This window comes from Thalassophryne amazonica, chromosome 19, assembly GCF_902500255.1.
Source record: "Thalassophryne amazonica chromosome 19, fThaAma1.1, whole genome shotgun sequence".
Classification (NCBI taxonomy): Eukaryota; Metazoa; Chordata; class Actinopteri; order Batrachoidiformes; family Batrachoididae; genus Thalassophryne; species Thalassophryne amazonica.
In genome coordinates this window covers 52,204,047-52,219,552 of record NC_047121.1, presented here as the reverse complement: position 1 = coordinate 52,219,552, position 15,506 = coordinate 52,204,047, and the positions used below count along the sequence as shown (strand labels likewise).

The 15,506-nt window shown below is 42.8% G+C and overlaps 1 protein-coding gene across 1 annotated transcript in view; it reads right to left on the bottom strand.

Moving 5' to 3' along the window:
* The window catches only part of LOC117531770 (collagen alpha-1(XII) chain-like), a 136,737-nt gene that overhangs the window by 102,960 nt on the left and 18,271 nt on the right, over positions 1-15,506 (bottom strand). The window contains 6 exon segments of the mRNA XM_034194907.1: positions 1,929-2,531; positions 2,632-2,922; positions 3,851-4,024; positions 4,233-4,397; positions 4,629-4,892; positions 8,969-9,022. Coding sequence (XP_034050798.1) covers positions 1,929-2,531; positions 2,632-2,922; positions 3,851-4,024; positions 4,233-4,397; positions 4,629-4,892; positions 8,969-9,022 — 1,551 coding nt within the window.

Sequence of the window (15,506 nt, the reverse complement as noted above, 5' to 3'; positions counted from 1 at the left end):
AAGATTATGATCGAAACCCAGCAGCCACCATGTGTTTAAACAGGAAATGATAAGAAATGGTGTGAAACAGCTCTTGTAGAACCAACATACATGTGGTTGTGTCAGGCACAGTCAGGGAAATAAGTCTTTGATCCACTGTCAGTTTTGCAGGTTTTCCCACCTTATAAAGAATGTTGAGGTCTGTAATTTTTATCGTAAGTACACTTCAAGTGTGAGAGACAGAATCTAAAAAATAAATAAAAAATCCAGAAAATCACACTGTATGATTTTTAAATAATGAATTTGTATTTTATTGCATGAAATAAGTATTTGATATAATAGAAAAATAGACCCCAACAACTGGTACAGAAACATTTGTCTGCCATTACAGAGGTCAGATGTTTCCTGTAGTTCTTGACCAAGTTTTCACACACTGCAGCAGGGATTTTGGTCCACTCCTCCATACAGATCTTCTCCAGATCTTTCAGGTTTGGAGTTTCAGCTCCCTCCAAAGATTCTCTATTGAGTTCAGGTCTGTAGACTGGCCAGGCCACTCCAGGACCTTGAAATGCTTCTTACAAAGCCACTCCTTGGTTGCCCTGGCTGCCAGAATTCTTGCTGGTTGGTAGGTGATCAAATACTTATTTCCCCCACTGTATTTATTGGCAAGTTTTTCTCAGCTAAGTTGATTCATTTTGCCATCTTTCCTGACACTGTTATACTGCTGCTACACCTTAAAAACACGCCTTATGTAAAGCAACTGGACACATTTGGTCATTTTGTTTGTCGTGATTCGTGACCCATTTTTCCATCTGCTTCGAGCTCAGCACAGGCCTGGATTAAGTAAATGTGTCTGGCATCCTCACCATTGCACACCTGCTAATCAGTGTGTGAGAACATTTTCAAAATGTCCAAGTTCTCTACCCAGAAAGTTCAAACTTTTTCAGGCTTTTCATTCCTCTGGTTTCATCAGTGAGGAGCTCGTTGGGAGGCACCGGCTCTTCTTGGCTAGTGACTACAGCAGACACTTGATTAAAAGAAGTGGAATAAATACCACCCACTCATCTGAAAGCCAACTGCAAACTATATAAGTCCTGGGTCAGACATGTTGGACACCATCAGGAGGTTTTCCAGAAGCCTAGAAGTGGCTGTGGACCACAAAGACACATGGACTCCTGTTTGGCTGGACTGAGTCTGTTGATGTGAGCGTGTGGAGGGTCCAGCACCCTCGTTACACTGTCAGTGTTGAAGGATTTGGGCCATTCTGGGTGGGTGTGAGATGAACTCATGCTTGTTGGTGCCTGAGTGGCTGGACATGTCCATCGATGTGCGTGCAAGCTGCACTGGACCTTTCCAGCTTGGGACCTTGTTGTCTGATGGAGATCATGATGAGGGGCTGGAGGTCTGCGTGAGTTGACCTCTTGATTCACTGACTGATCACTGACTTACTAATGCCATCTGTTTCACTGGGACACTGAACTACACTCGTCATGAGACCAACTGTCCCGTCAGTGTGGACGCTGGACCATATTTGGTTGTTTAGCTGCAACATTTCTATAATTAATGTTTGGAGTTTCTTCTTGTAGTCAAAAAGCAGTGAAGGAATTGTTCATCAGCACTGTGTCCAATGTGCTGGTTCATGAGGTCATAGCCTCAAGGCACTGAGGGGACTAAAGCTTTGACTTGGTGTTGTATCAAATAAGTTGAATTAAAAAATTACACTGTTGAATCATAAAAAAGAAAGACTTGAAGGAAAACAGGCCAACTGAGGAGAAGGAGGTTAGATGGAGAAAGTTCATGAAACACATCAACCCCACATAGATACAGGAAAAGATGAAAAGAATAGTAATGGGAAGGAGTGTGCTGATACGGTAGCTACAAAAGTCACGCAAGTTGAACACGACACCGAGTGAAGTGATGGTCTAGAGATATTTTGTCTTCCTACTTACTCCTCTTTTTGATGTTGAGCAGCTCCTGTTCAATCCTCAGACAGATGGACTGAGTGAGCTCTTTGGAGATCCTCTGGAAAGCATCAAAGTCCTCCACCTCAAAGACGTGGTTTTCCGCTGGTGGATTAGCAATGGCCTCCAGCTCTGATCTCACCGCATCTTTCACACCAACAGCAAAGATCTCCACATCAATGTTCCTCAGGTTGGTGGCTGCATCCCTGAAGGAGTCTGACGACTTCCCGTCTGTGATCAGGACCATGACACGGGGGACATTTTGTCTTGCTCCACGAGAAGGAATGAAGATCTTGTCCTTGACGTACTTCATGGCCTTGCCGGTGTTTGTGGAACCTCCACGGTACGGGAAAGTACGCACAGCCTTGACCACAGCATTGATGTCATGGTGGGTGTTGAGAGCAAACTCAGTGTGTGGATCACGACTGTACTGGACCAAGCTAATTTGGACTTTGTTGGGTGCGATGTCAAAAGAATTGACCAGAACCTCCAAGAAGGCACGGACTTTGGCAAAGTTTTGTAATCCGATACTGTATGAGCCATCAACCAGTAGGACTACGTCCGCCTGCACATCCACTCCCAGAGAGCACTCTGAGAAGTACACAGAACCAGAGGTTACTCAACATAAACACACGTTAGTAAGTGGGTTTTTTGTGTTTGGGACATCAGCTGATCTGCAGAACCACCTTACCTGTTGACACTTTGACAGGTTGTGTTTTCTCCATGGCCATGATGGGTTCGCTGGGAGTCAGACCTTTGAGGGCATAAAGGGCGATCTCGTACTCAGTCTCGGGGGAAAGATCCCGGACATTGATGGATGTCTGAGTGGATCCAATGTACAGCTCTTGGCGTTTCATTCCAGGTAACATGGGGATGAGGGTGAGCTTGTAGCCCGTGACATCACCTGGGGAGGCGTCCCACATCACTTTCATGGATTTAGATGCAACTTCTGTGACCTGAAGGTTTGAGGCCGGCTCCACCACTGAAGAACATGACAAAGAGTGGGAGTGAAGAGATGACCATGTCAAATTAAAACTTTGGTAGGATGGCAGGGATAAGAATTTAGAGCAAAATTACTCTAGAAATATGAAACAACAATAAGAAATCAGCCTGACCTTCATTAATGTGATGGACCTTTATATTGCTGATATTGCAGATTTATTTATTTGTTTGCTTGGCGGGGGGGGGGGGGGGGGGGGGTTCTTACAGCATGTGCGCATGCGCACACACACACGCGCACAGGTTAACTGTCACTCAGGGCACCTGAATGAGCAGAAATGTGACTGATTATACCAAAACTATGTGTTTGGCCACAAACATTCCCCGGAGTTTGTTTGTTTGTTTGTGTTTGTTTTGGAAGGAGATTTGAGCAATAGACCAACATTTGATTGACATTTTACTTTATTTATCGACACCTATAGAGGCATACGCTCTTGTGAGCACCTTGGTCTCTGGTCTCGAAGTAACTATGTTGGTATGCATTTCAGCAAGATATCTTAAGAACACAGTTTTGTCAAACTTAACAGGTGCACACGGGTCAGAGGTCATGGAAAGATTTCTGGCCATATGCTAATCAAGTTCTACACATGTCCTGAAGGCCACTGGGCTAGTGGCTGTCTCTATATACTGTAGTGTGAAGACAGCAAGTGTCTACAATACTTCCTGGAGGAGATGCACACCCATCTACTCCAGGTTACTCCCCAGCCAAGGCTGGTACCCATTTAGAGTGGGCTGGACACGGACAACTCACATGAAATATCTTGTCTTGGGACAAACATAGGTAGCCTGGAATGCACACCTGGAATTCAGCTCTGGTTCTATATCTTGGTAGTCCAAGTCCTCCGACCCCACAGGTCCACCATAGACACCTTTATGAGGCAATGCCCTGAAGAACAGCTCTTTTGACTCACGTTCTTCTCCGCTGACCAAAACGCTGAGCTGCTCATCGACGCCGGAGCACACTTCTGTGATGATCTTTTTCTGCACCTCTTGGATCATGTCGAAGTTTGGTACATTGTACACGTGTTTGCTGTGAGGAGTGGACGCCATCTCACGAAGCTCGTCCTCGTCTGCTCCTTTGATGCCTGAAGGGTAAGATGTTAAATCGGCAGCTGTATTACAGATGTTTTTTTTTGGGGGGGGGGGGGGGGGGGGCTGTACGTTTGCTTTAACCGAGGCAAATATGGATCTCACAATGAAGAGTCAATGGAAAAATCGAACGGCTTCCAAGAACAGACAGATTTTACTTTGCAGAATTCCTTTCAAAACAAAAGACTGAATAATAAACCATACCTAAGACAAATATTTCCACTCCAATGTTCCGAAGCCTTTTAGCATGCTCCTCCACTGGGTCCTGGGATTTTCCGTCAGTGATGATCATGGCTACCTTTGGAAAAGCTTTCCTGGATCCAGCTGCCTCCGTAAAGATGTTTTGCACCAGGTACTCTATGGCTTCACCTTTAATAATAATAATACAACATATGCATTAGGATGTACATTGCTGCATTTTCATTTTGCAAGCTTACGTGCATAAACTCCAAAAATATTACAAATCTCCCCAAATTACAGGTTCCACAATCCAGACCAAAGCCTGTTTTTCCACCAGGTTTGTGGGAAGTTAACCACTTTCTGAGTAAATGTGGGAACAAGCAAAAGGACCAGCCAACACCGGCAGAACTGACTGATTACCCGTCATCGTGTTTCCTCCCTTGTACGGCAGTGAGCTGATGGCTTGGAGCAGCTCGCCTCTCTTGGTGTAGCGGGTCAGCGGGAACTCGGTGCGGGTGTCTGTACTGTACTGAACCACAGCCACCCGGGTTTTGTCCTCACCAATGTCAAAGGCCCCGGCCAAGGCACCAATGAAACTACGGATGTGCTTAAAATTCTCTCTGCCGACGCTCCAAGAGCCGTCCACCAGGAAAACTAAGTCCGTGATGGCGCTGACGGAACACTCTAGAGACAAATGTTAAGGGAGAAAAAACAAAAACCAGACATTTAGAAATGTGCAAAAGCAATGATTTGTCAATAACTTTATCGCTTAACTGATGCAGAAAAAGCTTAACTAAATTACTTCCCAAACTAGAACTGTTCCGGCACTGATACGCACTTGGAACTTATTGACAATTTCTCTTTTTCTCTTCCTAAATAAAATAAAATCCTCGACAGTTACTTGGACGTGTGTTGGAGACGTGCATTCTGACATCAAAGGAAATATGAAGCTGTGCCAAACAGTGGACAAGAACTCATTCCAGGAGACGGAAACAAAACGTGGGTCTCCAGACTAAATATTCACCAGAACAGGTCCATTTTATATTTTTAAATCCTGCGAGGCTTTAAATTGTAGAAAATATTTTCTGGAACATTTGAGATGACTCTATTGAAATAATTGGCAGAGCTGATGTGGATGGACTTTAATCCTGGCTCTCACGGGTTCCTCGCATCTCATAAGCCTCCGACTTTAAAGGACAACTCTGGTTTCCTCATATTTCTACACTCAACAAAAATATAAACGCAACACTTTTGGTTTTGCTCCCATTTTGTATGAGATGAACTCAAAGATCTAAAACTTTTTCCACATACACAATATCACCATTTCCCTCAAATATTGTTCACAAACCAGTCTAAATCTGTGATAGTGAGCACTTCTTTGCTGAGATAATTGATCCCACCTCACAGGTGTGCCATACCAAGATGCTGATTAGACACCATGATTAGTGCACAGGTGTGCCTTAGACTGCCCACAATAAAAGGACACTCTGAAAGGTGCAGTTTTATCACACAGCACAATGCCACAGATGTCGCAAGATTTGAGGGAGTGTGCAATTGACATGCTGACAGCAGGAATGTCAACCAGAGCTGTTGCTCGTGTATTGAATGTTCATTTCTCTACCATAAGCCGTCTCCAAAGGCGTTTCAGAGAATTTGGCAGTACATCCAACCAGCCTCACAACCGCAGACCACGTGTAACCACACCAGCCCAGGACCTCCACATCCAGCATGTTCACCTCCAAGATCGTCTGAGACCAGCCACTCGGACAGCTGCTGAAACAATCGGTTTGCATAACCAAAGAATTTCTGCACAAACTGTCAGAAACCGTCTCAGGGAAGCTCATCTGCATGCTCGTCGTCCTCATCGGGGTCTTGACCTGACTCCAGTTGTTCGTCGTAACCGACTTGAGTGGGCAAATGCTCACATTCGCTGGCGTTTGGCACGTTGGAGAGGTGTTCTCTTCACGGATGATGCGAAGGAGATGTGTTGCACTGCATGAGGCAAATGGTGGTCACACCAGATACTGACTGGTATCCCCCCCCAATAAAACAAAACTGCACCTTTCAGAGTGGCCTTTTATTGTGGGCAGTCTAAGGCACACCTGTGCACTAATCATGGTGTTTAATCAGCATCTTGATATGGCACACCTGTGAGGTGGGATGGATTATCTCAGCAAAGGAGAACTGCTCACTATCACAGATTTAGACTGGTTTGTGAACAATATTTGAGGGAAATGGTGATATTGTGTATGTGGAAAAAGTTTTAGATCTTTGAGTTCATCTCATATAAAATGGGAGCAAAACCAAAAGTGTTGCGTTTATATTTTTATTGAGTATATGACCTCATGTAGAAAATGACGAATCAAAGCAAAGGCTTTACTCTCACAATCAGTCTGGTCCTGTCTGTGTTTGGACATAAATGAGGGTTTTAGGAGGATCTGGACGTGCGGGTGCAGTTTCCAGGAGACTAAATGAAGAGTCAACAAGGTGGGGAAGGAAAGTCAGCACATCTGACAGTCAACCATCACACATACACAGACCTCAGGAAGGTGGAATTGTGGAAAACCAACATTGGATTATGTCAACTTTGTTTAAAAAAAAAGCACATTTAAAACAGGAAGACGTGTAAAAATCGAAAACCAAATAAAAGCGAAATGCAGAGAATACAAGCAATAAGAAGTGTAGAGATAAAACAAAACTAAATCTTAAAACAGTAACATTCTTAATTCATCTGATTTAAAGATACAGATTTAAAGATCATTTTACATTTTCTAAACCATAAAACTAAAAAGGAGATGTTTAAGTAGATGCTTTTTCCGACATTTGCTGGGTACAGTGAGCTAGGAATACACACATCTACACAACCAACCACATGAGCATTTTTATCTTGTAATGTCCATCTAGTTTTTTAATTGCAGAAAGGGAAGAGCAAAGTGGTGTGATGTCATTTTGGGTCATGTGTTCGTGTGCTGTGTTGAGGTTCACGCCACCTCCGTTAACATCACAATGACAAAAAGTTGGACATTTATTTCCAGCACAGATTTAATTTTCTAAAAAGTCTAACTGTTCATCATGATGGAATATTTCTCCAAAAAAGGTTTCACATATCAGCAAGTTGATTTTAATCATCTACTCAAATGAACTGAAGTCCATATGGTGCCCAGAAACACGTCCTCTGAGGTCTACTGGTGCAGGTGCTTTTCCCTGGATTCTGTAGCATGAAACAGACAAGAGTCGACGACTCCCCCAAGACAGGACACCAGCAGAGGCGGAAAACCCCGGCTTCAGCGAGTAGAAGTCCTTCCACATATTTGTTAAATCCACCCACTAAACCAGCTGATTCTAATTAGAATCCGGCAGGTAGATGAGTTAATCACCTGCTTTTGGTCGGACTTTGACTCGGTGATGTCGGGGTTTTCCACTTCTGGGCACCAGTCCATCACAGGTTACTTCACCAGCCAAGGCCAGTACCCTGGGTGGACCGGGACAATGCAGATGAAGTGTTTTGTCCAAGGACACAGACAGGTCATGTGACTTGGAGTCAAACCTAGGCCTACAAATTGGCAGCCCAGTTCTTTATCCCAATGGCTGACACTCGTGTAACGTACACGATGAAGCCGAATAACAAGCTGAAACATCGCAGAGCGATAATAAGGTCACTTAAAAGCCAAGGAAAAGAAATGAGTCATCAGCAAAGATTTAAGTGTGATTAAGGTCAGCAGAGTCCAGAGCGTAGGAGGAGCTGCAGTAAAGGCTTGGTCACTACTGTAGTTAAATTTGGATTTCAGAACTAATTCAGTCATCTGGTTGGAGGACTGAAGTCACGTGGCAGACGTACAGAGACATAAAAGCTCTGAAAGGATGTCTGTGATGGTACCATGATCCCACAGCATTTAAGGATTCATTCATTCATTTTCTGGTGCTTATCCTGGTCCAGGTCATGGTGGCAGGAGACCAAGCAACTCTTCCTACACTTCCCTAACCTCAGCCAAGACCTTGAACTCTTCCTGAGGGATCCCAAGGAATTCCCAAGTCAAATAGAAGGTATATATAATCCCACCATCATGGCCTGGGTCTTCCCTGGGGCCTCCTCCCAGCTGGAAGTGTCTGGAAGACCTCCCCAGGGAATCGACCAGGGAGCATCCTGAGCATCCTCACCACATGCCCAAACCAGGTCAGCCGTGTCCTTTTAATATGAAGACGTAGGAGCTCTACTCCGAGTCCCTCCCGGATGTTTGAGCTTCTGACCCCGTTCCTAAGTGTAAATCCAGATACCCAACAGAGGAACCTCATTTCCACCACTTCTATCCACAATCATGGTTGTCCAGTCATTACCCAAAGCTTATGACCATAGGAAAAGACTCAAGATGAAACTACGATGATGTCATTGCTCCAGATGATCGGACCATGAAAAGGGCCACTCTCGTTCCATCTCTCCAGAAGCCTCAACAGAATCTTTTCCTCCAAGCTTCAAGACTTCCTTTCCCTTTTTTTTCTTTTTTGTGACATGCAAGCTGGTTTCAATTAAAGAAACCAATGTGTGAAGTCTGAGCTGCCGTCAGAATCCTGTCTGCCTTCCCAGTGACAACCTGACAGAAAGTAAAATTTGAGCCTGACCAAATTATTCCGTGGGACGAAAAAACACGACAAGAGTCCTAAAGGGAAACAAATCACACCAGGATCTACTGGAGAGATGGAAATTTGTGTGGAGGACAGGACTCAGGACAGATTTTGGTTGACACTGCGGTAAATATACTCACTGATTGCGTCTGACTGCGGCCTCTGGACTCGCTCGGTGGTGTTACTGGACTGGACTGAAACAGAGGAAACATTTTTCAGAGTTAGTGCCACATGTCTCCAGTATCCTTTGTGCTTTTCACAGTGGAAAAAAGGGAAAAAGTCAAACACATCACAAAAGCTGGTTGACAGGATCAAAAGCACACAAACACGTTTCTTTATGGTCCATTAACTATAAACAGTGAGCAAGTCGAGTGCCATTAAACAGACGTGATGTCGGCTGATTTTCCTCCCTCAGATGTGGTTAGATGTAAATTTCTGCATAAAAAGGTGAAACTGAGGACAGAAAAAAAAATCCAAACCAACCAATAAAGAATGTGATATTATTGGAAATTCTTTCCTCTAATGTGTTTAAGGTTACTGGCACAGAGAACTTACAATGCCTGCCCAAAGTACGCCACTTTAATGCCAGCGATGTGGGATGGAACCTAAAATTCCTGGCTGCAAGTCTCACTAACACAATGGCCCATAATGCCCAGTCCAACAGCGTTCACACCACTGAGGGCAAGTGGGTGGGCAAGTGCACTAAAGTGCTCTGGCTTGTTTACACTGTGCCGGAACACAACCAGCTACGCCCTGTACCCGTAAGGTTTGACCGCTGGCAAGGGCGTAGGTTTGGTCTCAGCTTTGGTAGGGACAATACCACCCCCCCTGCCCACCACCACCACCACCCCCTAACCCACTCATACCATTAGACGCACAAGTACAGCATAATACATAACATATGACGACATAATGCTGAATAATTTAACACTTTATTTACATTATTAAGTGTGTAGGCAGACAAAGAAATAGCTTAAATAACAAACCCAAAATCACGAATCTATTCTATAGGCCTACACCTGAGAGAACAAGACAACAAAAAAATACTTGTGGAGCTAACAAAAAAAAAGTTTTTGCAACCAAGATGTATAATCTATTCTCTTCATCAATAATGCAGTTGTAGATATCTGGCAACCTAATTTGCCAACAAAAAAAAAGGGCTTTACAATGATATATAGGGTGTATTACGGTAAACGTAAGCCTGTGATGTCATAACGCAGAAGAAAAACACGGAAGTTTCACACTAGTGCGCCGCTGATTCTCATTACCGTAAGTTCTCATGTAAGCCCTCACGCTGAAAAATTTAACACTGACAGCAAGCCAAGAACCCGTGCTTTCCAACAGTATGCTATATGTTGCATATATTACGGTAAAGTGCGTTCGGTGACTTTTGAAACGAGGGAAAAGTATGAAAAAGAGCGCAAAAGTGACAGAAAAGTACAGACAGCAAACATAAATGTAGTAATTTTTGAGGAAAAGGCAGGATGTTAGTGTCATTTGTGAAGATGTGCTTGTGTGGGTGTGCAGTTTATTTTAAGTGTGGCGCACAGCATTATTCGCAAGCCCCGCCCTTCTTGTTTTTCTGCACCGGAGCAGTGTTGCCAGATATGAAATATGAAACTATCGTACCAAAACCTCAAAATTATCGTATTTTGGGAGAAATTATCGTACACAAACAAAACGCATACAACGTAGCTATTTTAGCGTTTGTTTTTTTTTTAATTTACAAAGAATTTTATGTCACATTTTTAAACAGTAATTATAGTAATGGGGAAACTATGGCACAAAAAGAACGCAAATGCACAAGCAAATGCACTACCAGACTAGAAAGATTTTTTTTTTTCTGTGAAGGGACACAAACGTGTTAATTACCAGACTAGAAAGAGTCGAATTCAACCTCGAGGTCGCTGTCGTCATCCGATGCCATGGACACGTGCAGATTTTGTTGAACACAGAAAAAAATGTTGACACCTCCATAAGGAACTTTAACTTTTTTTTATTCTTCTTGTATATCTCTTTGCTCTTGTGTTTTGTTCGTTTGTTATTGCATTTGTTGAAATAAAGTTTCAAAAAAAAAAAAAAGATGTTGGTTGGGGAATCTTCCTGTCCTGCAGAGATTGGATGGGAACTCATTACTTTGTATGGAGAGGGGGCGGGCTTTCAAATGACTGTCCCGGTCACCCAAAGCCAGCATTTGATGCCGCCTGAGTGCAACACCTGCAAAATGATTCTTGGGTGTCAGAGAGAGATGCGTGTTTGGGCAACCAATTGAAATTATCATACATATTGGATTTTTTCCCATTATTGATCGTACAGAGGGTAAAACTATCGTACAAATACGATAATTATCGTACATCTGGCAACACTGCACCGGAGCCACCCATCCTCTGCGCTCCGGGACCTCCCACTTTACAAATGAAGCACTGCCTGCCACGAGATGCGCTTTGTTTACGTCCATGTGAGAAGAACGTGAGCTAATGAAATTGCAACATGGGTAACCCTGTCACTCTGGCACATCGAAAACACAAAACGTGACGACTAAAATTATAGTATCGAGTTCGCAAAAAAATAGTGAATGATTTTGTTATATAAAAAAAATTCTAAATATTGGTAGGGACTATTTTGCCATCCCAAAATATTGGTTGTGACTTGTCCCTATGGTCCATATGCAAACCTACGCCCCTGACCGCTGGTGTGCATGACCGGTAAAGTCTTAACCCGTGGACAAAGGGCTCCGTTTCTCTGCCAAGATGTCAAATAGTTACTGCTTTGTTCGAACGCTCAGTGTAATAACAGCATGCGCACGTGGAAGGTGCTCTGTCAAGTTTGGAAACAAGCTCTGGTGCAGCACGTCGTTGCATCGCCCACATTGGGTCCAGGATATCAACCACCCTAGTAGACAACCAGACCGTCCCCTCCCACAGGTCCAGCCAGTGAAACATGACCGTCCCCTTGGCCTTTTCCATTTGCTGGGGTCTTCAGCACCAAGGCAACTGCACACTGGATCATGCACACAGAAATGTGCCAAAAGGCCAAAAAAACCACAACTGATGTTCCCACAAAAACAAGTACTACACCTCATCTTAATCTCCCCAAATAACTGTTTGTTTAAAACAAAGTCAATCCAGCAGTACCCCAGAGACACAGTACCAAAGACATGCAGTGCTGTGTGGGTCAGGAAACGGCTTTCCACATGGACACAACTTAAAAATCTTTTCTTGAACATCACTAAATCTCACCTTTACCTTTGGACTAACTATGGCCAACGGTGAAAGAGTAACAATAACCACGAGTTTAATCTGTTCACAGAAAGACAAATCTTCCACATGTTCGAAACTGTTGAAGTTTCAAGGGTTTGAACTACCAGCCAATTACCTGCCTCTCCACAACATGGAAGCTCCTATTAGGCATCATAGCAACCAAGTTCATCATCATCATCAATTTTATTTATATAGCGCCAAATCACAACAAACAGTTGCCCCAAGGCGCTTTATATTGTAAGGCAAGGCCATACAATAATTACGTAAAAACCCCAACGGTCAAAACGACCCCCTGTGAGCAAGCACTTGGCAACAGTGGGAAGGAAAAAACTCCCTTTTAACAGGAAGAAACCTCCAGCAGAACCAGGCTCAGGGAGGGGCAGTCTTCTGCTGGGACTGGTTGGGGCTGAGGGAGAGAACCAAGAAAAAGACATGCTGTGGAGGGGAGCAGAGATCAATCACTAATGATTAAATGCAGAGTGGTGCATACAGAGCAAAAAGAGAAAGAAACACTCAGTGCATCATGGGAACCCCCCAGCAGTCTAAGTCTATAGCAGCATAACTAAGGGATGGTTCAGGGTCACCTGATCCAGCCCTAACTATAAGCTTTCGCAAAAAGGAAAGTTTTTAAGCCTAATCTTAAAAGTAGAGAGGGTGTCTGTCTCCCTGATCCGAATTGGGAGCTGGTTCCACAGGAGAGGAGCCTGAAAGCTGAAGGCTCTGCCTCCCATTCTACTCTTACAAACCCTAGGAACTACAAGTAAGCCTGCAGTCTGAGAGCGAAGCGCTCTATTGGGGTGATATGGTACTATGAGGTCCCTAAGATAAGATGGGACCTGATTATTCAAAACCTTATAAGTAAGAAGAAGAATATTAAATTCTATTCTAGAATTAACAGGAAGCCAATGAAGAGAGGCCAATATGGGTGAGATATGCTCTCTCCTTCTAGTCCCCGTTAATACTCTAGCTGCAGCATTTTGAATTAACTGAAGGCTTTTCAGGGAACTTTTAGGACAACCTGATAATAATGAATTACAATAGTCCAGCCTAGAGGAAATAAATGCATGAATTAGTTTTTCAGCATCACTCTGAGACAAGACCTTTCTAATTTTAGAGATATTGCATAAATGCAAAAAAGTAGTCCTACATATTTGTTTAATATGCGCTTTGAATGACATATTCTGATCAAAAATGACTCCAAGATTTCTCACAGTATTACTAGAGGTCAGGGTAATGCCATCCAGAGTAAGGATCTGGTTAGACACCATGTTTCTAAGATTTGTGGGGCCAAGTACAATAACTTCAGTTTTATCTGAGTTTAAAAGCAGGAAATTAGAGGTCATCCATGTCTTTATGTCTGTAAGACAATCCTGCAGTTTAGCTAATTGGTGTGTGTCCTCTGGCTTCATGGATAGATAAATCTGGGTATCATCTGCGTAACAATGAAAATTTAAGCAATGCCGTCTAATAATACTGCCTAAGGGAAGCATGTATAAAGTGAATAAAATTGGTCTTAGCACAGAACCTTGTGGAACTCCATAATTAACCTTAGTCTGTGAAGAAGATTCCCCATTTACATGAACAAATTGTAATCTATTAGATAAATATGATTCAAACCACCGCAGTGCAGTGCCTTTAATACCTATGGCATGCTCTAATCTCTGTAATAAAATTTCATGGTCAACAGTATCAAAAGCAGCACTGAGGTCTAACAGAACAAGCACAGAGATGAGTCCACTGTCTGAGGCCATAAGAAGATCATTTGTAACCTTCACTAATGCTGTTTCTGTACTATGATGAATTCTAAAACCTGACAAACTCTTCAAATAGACCATTCCTCTGCAGATGATCAGTTAGCTGTTTTACAACTACCCTTTCAAGAATTTTTGAGAGAAAAGGAAGGTTGGAGATTGGCCTATAATTAGCTAAGATAGCTGGGTCAAGTGATGGCTTTTTAAGTAATGGTTTAATTACTGCCACCTTAAAAGCCTGTGGTACATAGCCAACTAACAAAGATAGATTGATCATATTTAAGATCAAAGCAATAAATAATGGTAGGGCTTCCTTGAGCAGCCTGGTAGGAATGGGGTCTAATAGACATGTTGATGGTTTGGATGAAGTAACTAATGAAAATAACTCAGACAGAACAATCAGAGAGAAAGAGTCTAACCAAATACCGGCATCACTGAAAGCAGCCAAAGATAACGATACGTCTTTGGGATGGTTATGAGTAATTTTTTCTCTAATAGTTAAAATTTTGTTAGCAGAGAAAGTCATGAAGTCATTACTAGTTAAACTTAAAGGAATACTCGGCTCAATAGAGCTCTGACTCTTTGTCAGCCTGGCTACAGTGCTGAAAAGAAACCTGGGGTTGTTCTTATTTTCTTCAATTAGTGATGAGTAGTAAGATGTCCTAGCTTTACGGAGGGCTTTTTTATAGAGCAACAGACTCTTTTTCCAGGCTAAGTGAAGATCTTCTAAATTAGTGAGATGCCATTTCCTATCCAACTTACGGGTTATCTGCTTTAAGCTGCGAGTTTGTGAGTTATACCATGGAGTCAGGCACTTCTGATTTAAAGCTCTCTTTTTCAGAGGAGCTACAGCATCCAAAGTTGTCTTCAATGAGGATATAAAACTGTTGACGAGATACTCTATCTCACTTACAGAGTTTAGATAGCTACTCTGCACTGTGTTGGTATATGGCATTAGAGAACATAAAGAAGGAATCATATCCTTAAACCTAGTTACAGCGCTTTCTGAAAGACTTCTAGTGTAATGAAACTTATTCCCCACTGCTGGGTAGTCCATCAGAGTAAATGTAAATGTTATTAAGAAATGATCAGACAGAAGGGAGTTTTCAGGGAATACTGTTAAGTCTTCAATTTCCATACCCATAAGTCAGAACAAGATCTAAGATATGATTAAAGTGGTGGGTGGGACTCATTTACATTTTGAGCAAAGCCAATTGAGTCTAATAATAGATTAAATGCAGTGTTGAGGCTGTCATTCTCAGCATCTGTGTGGATGTTAAAATCGCCCACTATAATTATCTTATCTGAGCTAAGCACTAAGTCAGACAAAAGGTCTGAAAATTCACAGAGAAACTCACAGTAACGACCAGGAGGACGATAGATAACAACAAATAAAACTGGTTTTTGGGACTTCCAATTTGGATGGACAAGACTAAGAGTCAAGCTTTCAAATGAATTAAAGCTCTGTCTGGGTTTTTGATTAATTAATAAGCTGGAATGGAAGATTGCTGCTAACCCTCCGCCTCGGCCCGTGCTACGAGCATTCTGGCAGTTAGTGTGACTCAGGGGTGTTGACTCATTTAAACTAACATATTCATCCTGCTGTAACCAGGTTTCTGTAAGGCAGAATAAATCAATATGTTGATCAATATTATATCATTTACTAA